This window comes from Lolium perenne, chromosome 4 (genome assembly GCF_019359855.2).
Source record: "Lolium perenne isolate Kyuss_39 chromosome 4, Kyuss_2.0, whole genome shotgun sequence".
Classification (NCBI taxonomy): Eukaryota; Viridiplantae; Streptophyta; class Magnoliopsida; order Poales; family Poaceae; genus Lolium; species Lolium perenne.
The window spans coordinates 97,864,894-97,881,050 of NC_067247.2; the positions used below are offsets into that span (position 1 = coordinate 97,864,894).

The 16,157-nt window shown below is 47.5% G+C and overlaps 2 protein-coding genes and 3 non-coding genes across 5 annotated transcripts; 4 read left to right on the top strand and 1 right to left on the bottom strand.

Moving 5' to 3' along the window:
• Nucleotides 1-129: 129 nt before the first annotated feature.
• LOC127293412 (uncharacterized) lies at nt 130-4,053 on the top strand. The gene is made up of 5 exons (XM_051323033.2): nt 130-284; nt 2,492-2,548; nt 3,086-3,166; nt 3,243-3,415; nt 3,740-4,053. Exons 1-5 carry the CDS (start codon nt 263-265, stop codon nt 3,839-3,841), a joined length of 435 nt encoding a protein of 144 aa, XP_051178993.1. The 5' UTR covers nt 130-262; the 3' UTR covers nt 3,842-4,053.
• Nucleotides 730-870, top strand: LOC127297811 (small nucleolar RNA snoR138). Its single transcript, XR_007849500.1, has one exon. It is a non-coding gene; the product is annotated as a small nucleolar RNA snoR138 (small nucleolar RNA).
• LOC127297812 (small nucleolar RNA snoR138) lies at nt 981-1,119 on the top strand. The gene has a single exon (XR_007849501.1). It is a non-coding gene; the product is annotated as a small nucleolar RNA snoR138 (small nucleolar RNA).
• On the top strand, nt 1,280-1,392 carry LOC127297793 (small nucleolar RNA U19). The gene has a single exon (XR_007849481.1). It is a non-coding gene; the product is annotated as a small nucleolar RNA U19 (small nucleolar RNA).
• A 6,220-nt stretch (nt 4,054-10,273) lies between the features above and the next one.
• LOC127293413 (gamma-glutamyl peptidase 5) lies at nt 10,274-13,730 on the bottom strand. Its single transcript, XM_051323034.2, has 4 exons — nt 13,222-13,730; nt 10,987-11,142; nt 10,713-10,880; nt 10,274-10,598 (listed from the first exon to the last, which is right to left on the bottom strand). The coding sequence occupies exons 1-4, from the start codon at nt 13,612-13,614 to the stop codon at nt 10,461-10,463; spliced, it is 855 nt and encodes a 284-aa protein (XP_051178994.1). The 5' UTR covers nt 13,615-13,730; the 3' UTR covers nt 10,274-10,460.
• Between the last annotated feature and the right edge of the window lie 2,427 nt (nt 13,731-16,157).

The window sequence follows — 16,157 nt, forward strand, 5'->3', positions numbered from 1 at the left end:
AGATGGTCCCACATGTCATCCACCGTTACCACAGCGTATGCCCCACCTGTCAGCTTACTTGTCTCGCAAGAAGATGGAAAGAAAAAAAAATCCCCACTCGAGATCCCTCTCCGGCTATAAATGCTAACCCTAGGCCGCGGCCTGCCTCAGCGTCTCACCATTCTGATCCGTTGGCCCCCTGTTCATCATCCGTTCCCCCCACCAGGCGCCGCCTCTCACCTAGGGTTTCCTCCGCCGTCCCCTCCAGCCCGCCGCCGCCGCCATGCCTCGCCGCAGCGGAGGAGGTAGCCGTCCCGTCCCGTCCCTGCCTTGCTTATGGTTTCGCCTGCGCGAGCGCGACCTCTCGTTGTTTGTTATCTCGGATCTGGATTTGGCGTGTAGATTTGGTGCTTGGTTGTAACCGGTTGAATATTGCGCATCGTTGCTAGTTTGTCCGGTTGATTCGTGGTGTTTAGCTGATAGGGTTTGACGCATCTAGGCGCGAAAATGATTGGATCTGTCATAGATGTTACCTAGGCCGCTCGGATTATTTGTAGATTTGTGAATACGAACCATTTTTTCTTAGAACCCGTTGCATCTAGAATAACAGGTTCTGGACATTTTCCCGTTTCCAGGCGAGTCAGACAACGGCATAGAACAAATCGAAGCCCTATTTTTTGAAATTAGGGTTCTGATTTTAATAGATCCTTCGTTTGACCGATTTCATATAGCCTCGCATGTAATTTGCCTATTGCCCTCGAATAATTGATTGCAGATTCACATTCTCATTCGGTTCAGACAGGGGCATATACCAATTTTGAATCCTTCCATTTTTATTATGAAAGGGATCCTGACTTCCATCGGTCCTCTCTTAGATGGATTCATATATTATAAATAGTTGTAGCTTATCACCTGCTCTTGTGTGGCTTAATCATGAGCAGTTAAAAAAATGTTTCATATAGCCTTACTTGTAGTTTACCTCTTATTATCAGAACTTACCTATTGCCCTCGAATAATTGATTGCAGATTCTAATTCTCATTCGGTTCAGACAGGGGCATATAACAAATTCGAATCCTTACTTTTTTTATGAAAAGGGTGTTGACTTTTATCCTCCCTTACCTAGATGGATTCATACACCTTCACATAGTTAATAGTTTATCCTTGCTCTTACTCTGTTTAGCCAGTAATCCTTTCAACTGTATGTGTTTCAGTATGGAGCATGTTGTTTCATCATCTGTAGTTGGCCATTTTGGTCTTAACCATTGCCTCTTTGAGTAGCCATTACTGTCCTCAATACTGTCTTGGCTTAGTTAGGAGGCGCATACGAAATGAGCATTTCATGCTCATCCAGGTCGTTTGAGGGGCACTCATCTTCATCAACTAGATGTGCTCCCAAGCAGCCTGTGACATGTCATTACTGTCATCTGTTGTGTATATCATAAGTTCCAATGAATGGGCATGGCCTACATTCATGTTATTTATCAAATTGTCACAGTTGCTTTGCATATGTTGTTTGCCTTTTTGAGTAGCCATTATGGTCATGAATACTATCTTGGTTTAGTTAAGGGGCAAATAGAAACGTTTATGATGGACTGTATTACAGGAACCTCATCTATCTTGACTAGAGTGATGCCACGCAGTCCCATCAATATTCTCTAATTCTTAAACTTCCAACTATATAAGCTTTATATGATCACAGTTTGTTATCCATTTTGGCCATCAGAGTGCAGTCTCCAAATTATTTGAAGCTGTACAGCTGTTTTTTATTTTGTTGCTTTTCTGCTAATTGCCTTCTTGAGTAGCCATTATAGTTATGCATACTATTTTGGTTTAGTTAGGGGGCATATAGAGACATAGTGACCTAGTCGTTTAGGATGTTTAGAAAAGAACAACAATCTTTTAAAGATCTGTTCCTTTGAGCAGCCTTGCACATTGAGTTGTTTACTTCATTCCCTTTTGCTCTGTTTAACTGAATCACAGTTTCTAATGTTAGAACTTGTGTGGAAACATTGTTTCATTTATAGATTTTTTCCTTCACTAAAATATATTTTTTAGTCGTTTTTCCTACTTGTTCATCAAATTGATGTGCCTCTTGAATAACCTTTTGTTGTTATTTTTATATCGACATTTGGTTCAGACAGGGGGCACATAATAAAATGTAATCTTTTGAGGGAATGGATGTGTTCTTCTGTTCATCCCTTCTTAGAATGATTCTGACACTAATTTATTATTCATGGTCAGTTCAAAATTCTATTAGCTTCTGAATGACGATTTGTGTAGTTACTTATTGATCAATTTGCTCTAAGACATTCCCTTGAAACCTCTACTGCTTCTGTGATTGTGCTGGTTTCATGCCATTACCACCCTAAATAACTCACCGTGTCCTTTAAATTGTGGTTTTATATGTAAGCTGATTGATTATGTAGTTACAGTTGCTATCGCTAAAAACATAGTAGTTTGGTACTCATATTCATGGTAAAGGTATACTCAATTTTGCCATTGTCTGGACAGGAGGAAGGTCACGCCCTGCTCCACGTGCTGCTCCAGTGAGAAACCCACCGCAGCCAGGTACTTAGTTATCCTGCTTCAGTCAATTTTGGAATGATTACTTGGATATTTCTCTAGTTCATTAGTTCGTTATGTCCTAGTGTCCTCATATTCTTTCCGAATGCTGAGATGCTCTACATCATGGTGAATCCACGGATGGGGTTTTCACATTCATTTACACCATCATGTAGTACTAGCATTACATTCCTAATTGCTAGCGGATTAATTGCGTGCGCATTTTAGTTGATTGAATTTTCAGTCTGGAAAAAGTGATCAATCTGCTGGCATGCTGAATGTTAAATTATGTGACATCTGGTACCATATAATCCATCCAGTTCTAGTCACACACATCGAACAGCTCCATTTCCGTGATTTGCAAGGGACTCGACGATACACTTTTTATTGCTATGGAATCAACATAAACATTTTACTCATTATTCTTTGTTCGTTGCCATGGTTTTGTATAAGTTGATCATAATGATAATTTTTTTTCAGTGCTCATCTGTTTTCAAATGGTGTTGTACTGCATTACTGACATTTGCTAAAACAATCTTGCAGCCCGCCCAGCTCCTCCTCCTGCTACTACCCAGAGCAGCGGTGGTGGCATGCTGAGCGGAATTGGGTCCACTATTGCTCAGGGTAAGTCTTCTTCACTTCAAAGTGCAACAAATGCAGTACATTCACGGTCTAATTTCGAATTGTACATGTATTTCAGGTATGGCGTTTGGTACTGGCAGTGCTGTTGCACACAGGGCTGTTGATGCTGTGATGGGTCCCCGTACCATTCAGCATGAGACTGTTGTCTCTGAAGCTGCTTCATCTATGACTCCAATGGGCAACACTGCTGGATCTGATAAGTGTGATAACCCTTCCAAGGCCTTTCAAGATGTATGTTCCCTCTTACCTTCATTGATTTAGGCTACATAACTTAATTCTATGGTACACTCTCTTCAACATTCTTTTGCACTTTGCACTGCTGGATCTGTTTCAGTTCATAATAACTGAGTACCTTAAAACTGACCCATCTTAGTTAGCACTTCTGTCACCATGCTAGTTTGTATCTCACTTACCAGAATGTGGGTACAAGAGAATTCTCAGTAAAGAATACTGGTTTGCAATGTTAGTCATTGATATACTTCCATTATACCTTCATGTATTGCTCTTTTTTTTTGCTGACGATATGGAACTGACTGTTGTTCATTGACAATACAGTGCATCAACCACTACGACAGCGACATCAGCAAGTGCCAGTTCTACCTCGACATGCTCAACGACTGCCGCCGTGGAGGAGCTGGAGTTGGTGCTTCTCTCTAAGCCTGCTACCGTGCTTGAATTTGTTGATTGGTCGGAACTTGTTTCACTCATGATGATGATGATCTCATAAATAATTGATTGGCGAAATGAACTTGTGCCACAGCTTATGTTGTTAGTCCGTGGTGTATGCTCTGTTGTCTTTGGAGTATTTCCTTGTATTGATGTTGGAACTATCTTCATGGCACTGGGTTTATAAATATGGGAGTTTAACATGTTGTCTCCGTACCAAAGCTGAATATATAATTTTGTCTTTGTTTGTGATTCTGAGAGCTTCACCTGTCACAACTGTTTGTGATGGCTGTTCTGCTTGGGTAACTATTCGTTGCTTTTGCAAACTGACCCAGTGGCAGTTACTGCGTTGCCTACCACTTGGGATGTTGATTGCAAAATCTTGAAATGGCGTTTTGGAGTACTTCAATTGCTGCTAAATGTTTGCAGTTTTTTACATCTGCTGTTTAACATTGGAAACGGCAAATAGAGACGGTAAGGGTGTGTTTGGTAGCCTGGCCGAACCCAGATATTCTCCTCTCATCTCAGCCCAACCAACAAAATGTTGTTTGTTAGACTGGGTCGGTTCACCTCAGCACTGCCGAACTCATACGAAAACAGCCTCTCAGCCAGGCCGGGTTGCGAAACTCGATTTGAGCTTCACAACTCGATCATGAGCACATCCCGTAGAACACTGTAGCGCGCCCCGACGGACCCCCAGACCCCCGCTCCTCTCTCCCTCATTTCCCCCCAACCTGCTCTCCCGCCCCGGCCACCTTCCTCACGCGCCCAGGTTTCTTCTCTCCCATCGGCCTTCCAGGGAACCACGCCGCCGCCTCCCTCCCGTCCTCTTCTCCCGTCGGCCGAGCAGGAGCAGGATGAAGGGCCGCCAGGACGTCGCCTCGACGCGCCGCCAACCGCCTCGAACCGCCGCCTGGGCCCTGCCTCGACGCGCCAGTCAGGATGCGACGCGCCGGTCAGAACGCTCCGCCCGGACCACCGCCTCGACGCGCCTCCGGTGCGCCGCCAGCACGCCGCCTCGATGTGCCGCTAGGTCGCCGCGCATCGGGCCAGGACGCGCCGCCAGGTCAGCCCGCATCGGGCCAGGACGCTCCGCCATCGCGCCTTGAAGAAGAAAGGACCCGATTGCTTTTTGTTTTTCTGCTCAAGGACCTTTGCGTAAATTTTCTGGCCCAACATGTCTCAACACATACAACATATGCCAAACAACATCTGAACTCATCATCTCTCAACTGTTACAGGCTACCAAACAAGTAACAAATCTCAGTTGGGCATGTATGAGGTCACCTTGTATGAGGGGAGATATTTATTCTGAGGTGGCATAGGCTACCAAACACACCTAAGCTGCCGTAAGCCCTTTGCATGATACATCCATCTGGGCAGTTAAATTATGTGAACCAGAACATCTCTACATAGCAAAGCAAAAGAAAAAACAAATCTGGGTATGTAGCAACTCTTCATTGGTCGCATCAAATCTGAAAGCCTCGACACGGTTTGCGGACCTAATCCATGACCACGACGGTGCGTTAGCTGTGGTTCCACAGCTGACAGCTCCGATCTATGAGAAGTTCCGATTTAACCCAAAGATCCGCCCCTACGATTTCCTAACCCAAAGATCCGCACACAATGCAGACGGTCGGTCCGAAAGAGCAGCTCCGTCTGTCTAGCATTGGCTCTTTTTATTCAACCGGCTATGCCCCTTTTCCATCAATTGGTTAACGGAAACAGCAAGATTTTTGTTACAACAATAGTTAAGGTGATAGAGGAAAAGAATGAAAAGAACGGACAGTAGTCAACCTGGAGCAGTAATAGGAAAAACCCAGAGTGTTTGATCTCGAACACTTCTACGGAGCGAAAACCTACTACCACTAAAACTCGGGAAATTAAATCGAACAACTAGGAAGTCCGTCGAAAGGATTTTTACAATCCAACAAAAGCGATCTTAAACTAAGGGATCTCCTGGGGGTCCTCCACAATTCTGACTCATGAAAACCACCAGCTCAGTCTCCGAGCGTTGCCGGAAGATGTACACCACTTCCACAACTTCTCTCCATCACATCTGCATCCATCTTCACCATCTTCTGCGCTCTATCATCAAGGTTGTCCTTGTTAAATACCCTTCACTAACCCTGACCAACAAAGAAGAAACGAACATGTAGTAAACACAGCCTCCACAGGGGATCTCATCACATTCCCATCCAAAGTAACCTTATTCTTACTGTCCTAGCAAAAAGGCATAAAACCCTAAACACAAAAACCAAGCTATTGCTTGCCACAATTTTCTAGAACAAAAGAAAGTATGAAATAGAGAACCCATCACTCAGTCCCTGCCATCACTCCCCAGGTAACCCTAGCAACAAGATAAGCAAAGAAACCTGCTTCTTGGTCTTCCAAGCAATGAGAGAATCACCAAGAAAGACACAGTAGGCAGAAAGAGACTTGCGATCCGATGAATCACTAGCCCAGGTAGCATATGAGTAGGTCTGGAGCTGTAAGGAGCTAGAGTGAGGAAAGAAAAGACGACGGGAGATAGTGCCACGAAGATAGCGGAGGACTTGAAGGAGATGATTATAGTGGACACTAGTCGGATCAGACATGAACTGACTTAGAATGTGGACCGGGTAGGAGATGTCAGGACGGGTGATAACAAGATAGACAAAGCTCCCAACCAAGTGACGATAGCGAGTCGGGTCCGGAAGAGGATCACCATCAGTGGCACGGAGATGGACATTAAGCTCCATAGGAGTCTCGACATTGCGCTCATCACCAAGAGCGGCACGAGTGAGAAGGTCCTGAATATACTTCTCCTGGGAGATATAGAAACCATCGGAGTTAGAGGAAACCTCAAGCCCAAGAAAGTAGCGAAGAGGACCAAGATCAGTCATGAGAAACTGATCACGAAGACGGGCCTTGACAAAGGCAATGTACTCAGGGTAGTCACCTGTGATGATCATGTCATCGACATAAAGAAGAAGGAGAATCCGACCACGAGAAGATGTGTGGACAAAGAGCGCAGGGTCATGTGCGCTAGGGATAAAGCAGCAGAGGTCACCACAGAGGTGAACCGCTGAAACCAGGCGCGAGGGACTTGCTTAAGGCCATAGAGAGAGCGCCGGAGACGACAGACCATGCCGTCGGGAATATAGTAGCCAGGAGGTGGCTGCATGTATACCTCCTCACGTAGCTCACCATTAAGAAAAGCATTCTGCACATCAAGCTGAGAGACAGACCAGTGACCAACAGAAGCAACGACAAGAAGAGTACGAACAGTGGTCATGTGAGCCACTGGAGCAAAGGTCTCGTCATAGTCATGACCATGCTCCTGCTGAAAGCCGCGAGCGACAAGACGAGCCTTGTAGCGCTCAAGAGAACCATCGGAGCGAGTCTTGATCTTGTAGACCCACTTGCAGGTGATGGGATGAAAAGAGGAATAAGGAGTGACAACATCCCAGGTGCCAGTATGCTCGAGAGCAGCAATCTCCTCAGCCATCGCTAGCTGCCATTCGGGATGAGCAAGAGCATCCCGATAAGAGGTTGGCTCAAGGACAACAGAGAGACCGTAGTGAGTGGGAGAATAGTGATCAGGAGGAGGGAGATGACGAGCACGAAGATGATGAGTCGGCTCGGACGGAGAGGGCATGATACCAGAGGTGGAGGGCATGTCAGGAGGAGCATCATCATCCTCACGGGGACTACGGGAGTAGAGAAAAGGGTAGGGAGGGACCACCGTAGGCGAGGAAGGTGACATGGGAGAGGAAGGTGTGGAGGCTGGGGAAGGCAGTGAGGGAGGAGAGGGGGGTCTGGTGGGTGAAGAAGAAGTGGAAGGTGGAGAGAGAATCAGCGGAGCAGGAACCTAAGGCACGGGAGGAGGTGAGTCAGGAAACATGAGAAAAGAGATATCATCCACCGAAAAGGAAGAGAAGGAGGGACGCGTGTAGAAAGTACGAGACTCATCAAAAGTGACGTCCCGAGATATGCGCATCCGACGACCAATAGGATCCCAGCACTTATATCCCTTATGCTCAGGACTGTAGCCAAGGAAGACACACTCAACAGATTGAGCAGTCAGCTTGGTGCGTTCGCGTGGAGTCAGGAGAACATAGCAAACGCAACCAAAAAGGCGAAGGATCGAATAATCAGGAGTGTGACCAGTAAGACGCTCAAGAGGAATACCACCCTGCAGGGCTGTGGAGGGCTGAAGGTTGATGAGGTAGGTGGAAATAGACACAGCCTCAGCCCAGAAGTGAGGAGGAAGAGAGGCGGCATTCATCATCGCACGAGCCGTCTCAAGTAGGTGGCAATGCTTGCGCTCAGCCACGCTATTTTGGGCATGGGCACCAGGGGCAGGAGAACTGGGCAAGAGTGACCTGCTCAGGAAGAAAATCGCGCAACAACTGGGAGATATACTCACCAGCGGAGTCAGCCCGAAACACACGAATAGGCGTGGAGAACTGAGTATGGATCATAGCAGCAAAACGCTTGTATATCGAGAGAACCTCGCTGCGAGAAGTCTTAAAATAGATCCAAGTGTGACGAGAGAAGTCATCGATAAAAACATAGTAGCGTTGGCCCCCCTTGGAAGTAAAGGGAGCCGGGCCCCATACATCAGAATGAACCAAATCAAAAGGACGCCGAGATACAGACTCAAGGTAACTGATTTTGTTTACCAAGCCTACAACCCTGACAACTCTGAAGCGAGACATCTCCTGAGACAGGTCCCATAAGACCTCGACGAAGTAAAGACGACAAGCGAGAACCAAAAAGATGACCAAGACGATGATGCCACTGCTGAAAGGAAGCGGGAGTGAAAGCAGCAAGCACACGTGGTGCGGTTGGTGAATTGGTAGAAGAAGGAACATGAAGGCAGTCAAACTCCCAAAGTCCCTGGGAGTCACGACACCAAGGGCCAGCCCTCCGGAGTTTTATCAGAACACATTTGAGATATATAGCATTAAGCACCTCTCCTTCGAGAACGGGTTGCATTTGGAATATATAGCATTAAGCACCTCCTGCTGCAAGAACGGGTCATCAATTCCATCAAAAGCCCCCTCCTCCTTCATGAAAATTCTTCAGGTTTACATTAAAATACAGCTTCAGAGAAGCCTGACAAATGGGAACTACGACATTATCTGTTTTGCACCTCACTCAAATTAAAGGTTTGAACCAATCAAGATCGTTTACCCACCGGAGGAGGCAGCTTCACCAATCTACGCATCAAGTTTTTTTTTTTTTTTGATGATTCATATCAAGGAAATACGATCACGAATTCGTAAGAGATGCGGTTGAAGCACGGACACCCAAATACTTCATGGGTTAGGAGCCAACCTGACATCCAAACATGTCAGCACAAAACCTGTTAATCTCATTATATCACCTCCATTAGTCTTGCGCTCTCACCACCATTTTAGCCCGGGATTCAGCAAGTATGTTAAACAAGGTACGAAGACAGAGGATCGACCTTGTCTCGCATTCGCTCTTCCTTCTGCATTCTGTTTGCTAGGTCTGAATTGTGTTCAGCTCGTCCTCCGCTGCTGGTCGTGTCGCGGTACAAACCAAGCACGTCACAAGATTTGTTCACGAGACAGACAGCCCCGTATCTGTCACATCTTGAATCCCGATTCGAAGCTAGCGAGTGGTCGCTGTACTGTAGCAGTCCGGGTCGTGGTCCTGTACGTCCTGGAGCAGCTAGTGCTGGATAGCAAGCCGGAAGCTCCACGCCCAGCGGGATGGCTACCTCTATCCGCATCGCCGGCGCGGTACCACTGCCACCGCACGGCACCAGTGCTCGAGGTTCACTGAACCTGGACGCTCGTCTTATCTTGCTCCAAGTAGCGTGGATGGCAGGTAGGCAGCGAGTCGGCACGGAGCTGTTTTCAGATAGCCGCTCGTGCAAAGCGTGCGCACCGGAAAATTGTACTGTCTGAATTTCAATGACGGGGTTTGAAAAGAAATATGGATGACCACCTCAATTCCAGCAAAATTACTGCAAGCAGTCGCCCATGGAGCCATCGAGCAATACTATCAGGGACACTTGATTCCTCTGATGTCTGATCATCAGCAGTCGCCAACGATAATCGACCATAGCAACCAGTGGCCAACGTGGGCGGAGGGGATCCATCGACATCCAATGCTAGTTCTTGATCCAACCCAAGCTCCACGGGGACGAATGGGATGCAGGCCAGCATGTACATGCTCGCTCACCCGGATTATGTAGGCCAGTCTTGTTTCCGAAGACGGTTGGGACGTCCTGCTCCATCACCGTGTTCGATCTCGCCAACCCCTTCAACAGTTACAAGTAGGCACAGACAGCTCACTAGTTCAGGTTGGTGAGATCATTGTGTACCCTTCTATTTTAGGTCTCGACAGTGATGATAAATGTGAGGGCAACATTCGTCAGAAAGCTACTCATAAGTTAGCCAACTGATAGAAAATTAGCACCCGCTTCCTCTTTATTAATGCCCCGGATAAATATCTCTGTACAAGATGTCAAGGCGCCCCGAAGCAGAAAAATAAAAGGATTAATTAACTCTAGGCTGATAACTCCCCACCCCCCGCTCAATAATTCTATGCTGTTGTCCTCAGCTGCCAATGTATCCTCCTTCACCCCGTCCTATAGCAGCAGCTTATGTTGCTTCTGCTGCTGGGACTGGAGCCTGCCCTTGAGGAAGCCCGTGCACACCTTCCTCCATAGCTCCTTGTCGGGCGTCCGCACGTCGAAGCTCGCCTTGGCAACGTCCACCTGGCAGTCCTGGTTAACACAAAGCCACATTTTGGTTAGTTTCAGTACAATACATACAGTAGAAGATGATCGCACTTGTACTGAAGTCTGAACAAATGAAATTGGTTTCAGCCCTGAGCTTACCAGGATGAGGTTGTGCTGGAGGAGGCGGTCAGCAATGCTCATGAGGATGTCCTTGCTGTACTCCGGGTGGCCCTGGACGCCCATGGCGCGGTCACCGAGCCTGAACATCTCCACGCTGGTCTTGTCGGACCGGGCGAGCACCTCGGCGTGAGGGGGAAGATCCCACACCTGCGTTAAGAAAGTTAACATTAGCACTATGAAACTGTGATCTGAGACTGAAAACGTCTAGTGAAAGAAGCAACATTACTGAAGACAATGGTGGGTCAGCGCATACCTCGTCCTGGTGGAACTCGATGATGGGCATGTGAACCGGCAGCTTGAGCGGCGCGAAGAGCTTGGCCGCGGCGGTGGTGGGGTGCATGCAGCTGACGCCGATGTCCCAGCCCTTGGCTGACCTCCCGGTCCTTCCGCCCAGCGCGCGGCACAGGAGCTGCAATACATTTGGTAACACCGTTAGCCACTCGCAATGCCATGATTCCTTCGCAAGAATGAAACACTGCACTGAACTTTATGAGGTAATGGACATTTTCCACGTTGTTTCACAGATCATGAGAATTCTTCAGGTTTACATTAAAATACAACTTCAGAACAGCCTGACGAATGAGACGATAGCGGTCTGTCTTGCATCGCACTCAAACTTGGACCGGGTGAGCAGTCAGAAACGCGAATAATTAGCTTAATCAGGCATCTTGACAAGCGCCACACGCGTTCTGACAGACGATCTAATTCCCGGCCGTCATTAGTGGCATTCGCCATCGCTGCCTGGGCCAGCTGCCTATCACATCGGACCCGTTAGATCATTCGGTTCCAACCGAAAGGGAATCGGCGAGGCCATGTGGGGGAAGAAGCTTCAGGACACTCGGACGGCCGACGCGCAAACACGCTGGCACAATTGGATTGGATCGATGCCATTCTCAGACTGCAGACAAGACAACCGCCGAGAACCATGGGTACTTGCAGGGTATCCTATGCGCTTCGTTCATTGTACTGTGGTACGCAGTTTGGGAATAAGAATTCAAGTCCTGCACTTGTCGATGTATAACTATTATTTTGGCAAATACAGTCGCTGTGTACGGCTGGGCTTGTAGGGCTCCTGAAGAAGAGATTTGACTATTGAATTACTAGTATGCTTGCATCGTTAGAAGTCTATCATTATCTTTTTCTCCAAAATAATCATATCTGGAGCCTGTGTGTGATGGGTCAGAACTCATACTAGATTAAACAAATTATGAGGATCCATCGATCCAGGTTGGAAGAGGTGATTGACGAGTAATTATCCTTCTAATTAAAGAACACGAAACCAACTCGAGCTTTCCTACACGATCGATCGCCCCCTCAATCAAGCCAGGGACAGCTAAGCCTCCGGCAGGGTCGTCACGAGCTCGGTGGTGGTTTCCCGCGTTTGCTTGCACGCACGCATGACCGTTTTCAAACCTCCTGGTCAGACACCACCTCCAGGTGCTGATCGAGACGGCACAAACTCACACCCTTTCGGCGGCGCCTGACGGTGGCCTCGTTTTGGAAGCCAACCGGTTTCGGTTAGTTGCATCACGCAATCAGCGTGCGTGCGTGGCGACTGGCTTGCAGTTGCTGGATTCAAATGTTCAAACAAGCAACCTGTAGGCTGTAGCTTGCAAACAATTTGGCGCGTTGGCTGGCTAACGGCCTGGGGAAGCTTGATTAGCGGCAAGTGGGCAGGCAGGGGCAAAGCGTACGGGGATCTCGAAGGGGCAGAGGTAGAGGGCGGCTCATCACGGAACCGGCAACGCCACGTCGGCTCACGTGACCGGGCATTGGCAGCAGGGACAGGTTGTCTTGTGGGATCCTTAAACAAGATTATTACCCTTAAGCAACCACGTCCTGCAGTCAAAAACTTGCAAAGGTACTGTAAAATAATATTACAGTCGTGATACTTTAGTGGGCTCCACGAGTGCAAGCACAGGAGCTCCAGGGTAATTTCTGGCGACACGCTCTGGTGTAGTGGAGCCCACGAGCTCATGTTCAAATTTTTTGCTGATTTGATTAGCTTTGTTGAAATAAAATTTTCAGCTCCAACACTACTGTTTTACAAAAAAAAAAAGGTTTTTTTCCCTGACTAGATTCAGCATCACCTCACGATGAAGTTCCAGTGTTTCACATGCCTACTACTACGTTCTGACTCTCGTTTATTTATTTTCCCCATGATGCAGCCTTGTTTCATTCAGATTTTCTAAAGCTTCCTACTAGCAATTTTTTACCAGTTAAATGCATGGTAAAGAAAAAAAGAGTAAGCGGTTGGAGAAATGGAAGACCCTAGAACAACGCCACTCCTCTCAGCTGGTACGGTGGCTGGTGCGTCCCGTCCATCTGCGAGGCGCCAACATCGGAACCCGCCAAGCTCAGAAAGAACAAGGCCGGCCAGCGCGCACCACGCTCAACGAAGTTCTTTCAAATGACCATCCTACCCTCGGACCAGACCAGAGGATGAAATGGAAGAGCCAACCAAGAACCCAACCGAACGGAATCGCACCTGGTGGCCGAAGCAGACGCCGAGGACGCGCTTCCCGGCGGCGTGCGCGCGGCGGACGAGGTCGACGAGCGCCAGGATCCATGGCTCGTCGCCGTGCGCGTCGCTGCAGCTCCCCGAGATCACGAACCCGTCGATCCCCGCCGCCTCCGCGTCCGTGGGGAGCTCGCCCCGCACGGCGCGGTAGACGCGCCACCGCTCCCCGCCCTCCTCCAGCAGCGCCCGGAAGACGTTGAAGTAGCCCCCGTACGCGTCCCGCACGTACGCCGAGTCCTCCCCGCACTGCAGCACCGCGTACGACCCGCCGGCAGAAGCCGGGATCGTCGCCGGCGGGATCAGCGGCGCTCCGCCGACCACCGCGGCGGTGGCGGTCTCGAGCTGCGGCCCCATTCCCATGGCGTCAGATAGGGCGCGCGGTCGGGCCGGGGAATGGGAGCGGAGGGACGGACGGGGAATAGCGGGCGAGCTAGGGATTGTGTTGAACGAATACGGTTCGGGAGGAGACGAGGGAGCGCAGCGTGGCGAGACGCACGAATTTAAAGGCCGCCGAACTCGGCAAAAGTGGCAGCTTGTAAATGCCGATTTACCTTTTTACCGCGCCCCGATCACTTGCCATTTTTTCTGTATATCTGAGCTCATATCACGGGCCGATTTTGGGGGACTAGTAAGCAGAGTGGGCTGCCAGTCGCATGCAGCTCACTTCCCTTCGGATTCGGAATTCTTTTTTCGGATTCCCTATTCCCTTCCCATTTCGCCCCGTTGTAACGGGGCAAGAAATCGACATCCTTCCGTTTCTCCCCAGACAAGGAGCTGATTTCCTTCCAGTTCGCCTCCTCGTTGTAAATGCAGGTTAATGCAAATTAATGTGCGAGTCAATGTTGGTGCCAGAGACTAGCTTCGGCGAAACAGAATATTCGTCTCTTGATTACTTCGATTAACTTTCATGTTCCGCCAATAGTGGAATAATAATCACTCCGAATCGGAAATAAGTAACTCAGCTTTGTATCCATATACTCAATGTCTAGATACATCTATTTTATCATCGAGTAATGTGCATCGGAGGGAGTAGATGTATCTAGACGTATTTTAGCGTGTAGATACATCCATACCTCAACAAAGTTGAGTCACTCTTCGGCTCTATATACCTTTAGCAGGTCCTATGAATCTAGACATAGTTTCTGTTTTGCCTAAAACTAAAATCCAGGGCTAACTGACTTGTGTGTTCTGTTAACACCACTCCCTCGCCAGTCCTAAAAACTTGTCATAAGTTCAGTGAATCGACACACATTTTATCCTACGTTTTGCCTAGAATTACAACAAGTATTTGGAGCTGAAGGGAGTATTCCCTCACGACTAAATATGTGAAAATACTCTCGTGTTCCTGTGTTGCATGTCATCTCTTTTTCTCTACGCGTGCATGCAATGTTTGCACTAATGAGCAGTAATGTTATGACGTAGAAATCAAATTATTTTTTCCCAATTAGTGTTGTATAGATTTTAAAAATATACTATCTCTGTCCATAATAAGAGTGTCGCAAGTTTGTGTAAATTTAGATTTATCTAATCACTCTTTAGTCTATGGATACATTTGAAGTTAGACGAATCTCTACCATCTTTTTCATAGGTGAATGAATATAGTTTTTTTGATACTTAATTAGTGATATTGTATACAAGAACGGAGGAGTAGTAAAAAAAACGTACACTTGTGTATTTTTGGCACAGACCAGACAAGCAAGCCCAGTGTGAGCCACGTACACTGAGATTAGCCCCTCGCAAGTTGTGCATTGGATCTAGCGACCCATCCCGACTTGGCTGCCACGAAACGATTCCGCATAGATACTCCTGTCCTGCTTGGCCAGTTGCATGCTGAATCGGATACCTTTGCGTCCCCTTGCGCCAGTAGAAAACAATGCCCTACGCTCGTTGTCCAAGGCGTACGTACGATCGAGACGACCAGCCAGCTGCATAAAGCTTCCACTTTCTTACTGTATCCCGGAAGCCGGAGGCATTGAAAGCTTGCCTTGTCAAAGGCTCAAAGGTAATGACCGGCACGCTGGATTTCGGCCAGTTTTTGAATGGACTTGGACGTGGTTTTGACATGGCCAGTATGCGTCTAGGTTCAAACGTCCAGGTGCGATGAACCTTGGCGGGCGCTAGCAGATCTTTGAATGGCACGTCAAGTAATGAGGGCATGAAGTTCCATGATCTCGTTGGGGATATACTGCCTTCACTTTCAGGCTCCATCTTGGCTACGATAGTGCAGTTGATTCGTCTCAATCGCGAAGTAGATTCGTCTACATCATGAGAATAATGTCCTGCCAAATTTATGGCCGAGCGGAAAGAATATTCCTCTGCTTACTATTGGAAATAAAGTTGATGAGGTTTTGATTTATTTCGTCGGTTAAATCCTCACATTCAAGGGTTTTTCTTCATCGGTCGTAATCACCGACACTCTTTGTCATTGTTGTGGAAATATTTCTTCTTTACCAATTGTTATTTGCTCCTCTAGTCAAGATTTCATGAGCACACTCGTTGTCATTGTTGTGGAAATATTTCTTCTTTACCAATTTTTATTTGCTCTTCTAGTCAACATTTCATAAGCATGCTCCCCCTAGTTGATTTTTTCAGGCAAATGTTAGTTATGTTGCATCACAAGTATCTACTCCCTTAATCGAGTTTAGAGAACAAGTATATTTTAAGACTCAACACTAGGAAATTTTGATGCACAAAAAAGTGGTACACATACATGAGTTGTGTGACACATATTTGATATCATCATATTTCCATTTTAAAGGAATCACTGTGAGCGCTCTAGTGCGCTGAGAGTCGAAGCATACACCGAAGGATCAACACGCCTTTGTATACGTGCCATGCATGGGAGCTCCCGTTCTTCGTCTTACAAAATGCTTTCAATAATCAACTGCTCCTTGCAAGTAGGA

Excerpts from the sequence above, each read along its gene's own strand:
- LOC127293412 (XM_051323033.2), top strand. The coding sequence starts at position 263 with ATGCCTCGCCGCAGCGGAGGAG. Across the intron at positions 285-2,491 it reads GCCTCGCCGCAGCGGAGGAG|GAGGAAGGTCACGCCCTGCT; the intron begins GTAGCCGTCCCG and ends TTGTCTGGACAG. Across the intron at positions 3,167-3,242 it reads TGGGTCCACTATTGCTCAGG|GTATGGCGTTTGGTACTGGC; the intron begins GTAAGTCTTCTT and ends CATGTATTTCAG.
- LOC127293413 (XM_051323034.2), bottom strand. The coding sequence starts at position 13,614 with ATGGGAATGGGGCCGCAGCTCGAGACCGCCACCGCCGCGGTGGTCGGC. Across the intron at positions 11,143-13,221 it reads GCGTCTGCTTCGGCCACCAG|CTCCTGTGCCGCGCGCTGGG; the intron begins GTGCGATTCCGT and ends AATGTATTGCAG. Across the intron at positions 10,881-10,986 it reads TCGAGTTCCACCAGGACGAG|GTGTGGGATCTTCCCCCTCA; the intron begins GTATGCGCTGAC and ends TTCTTAACGCAG.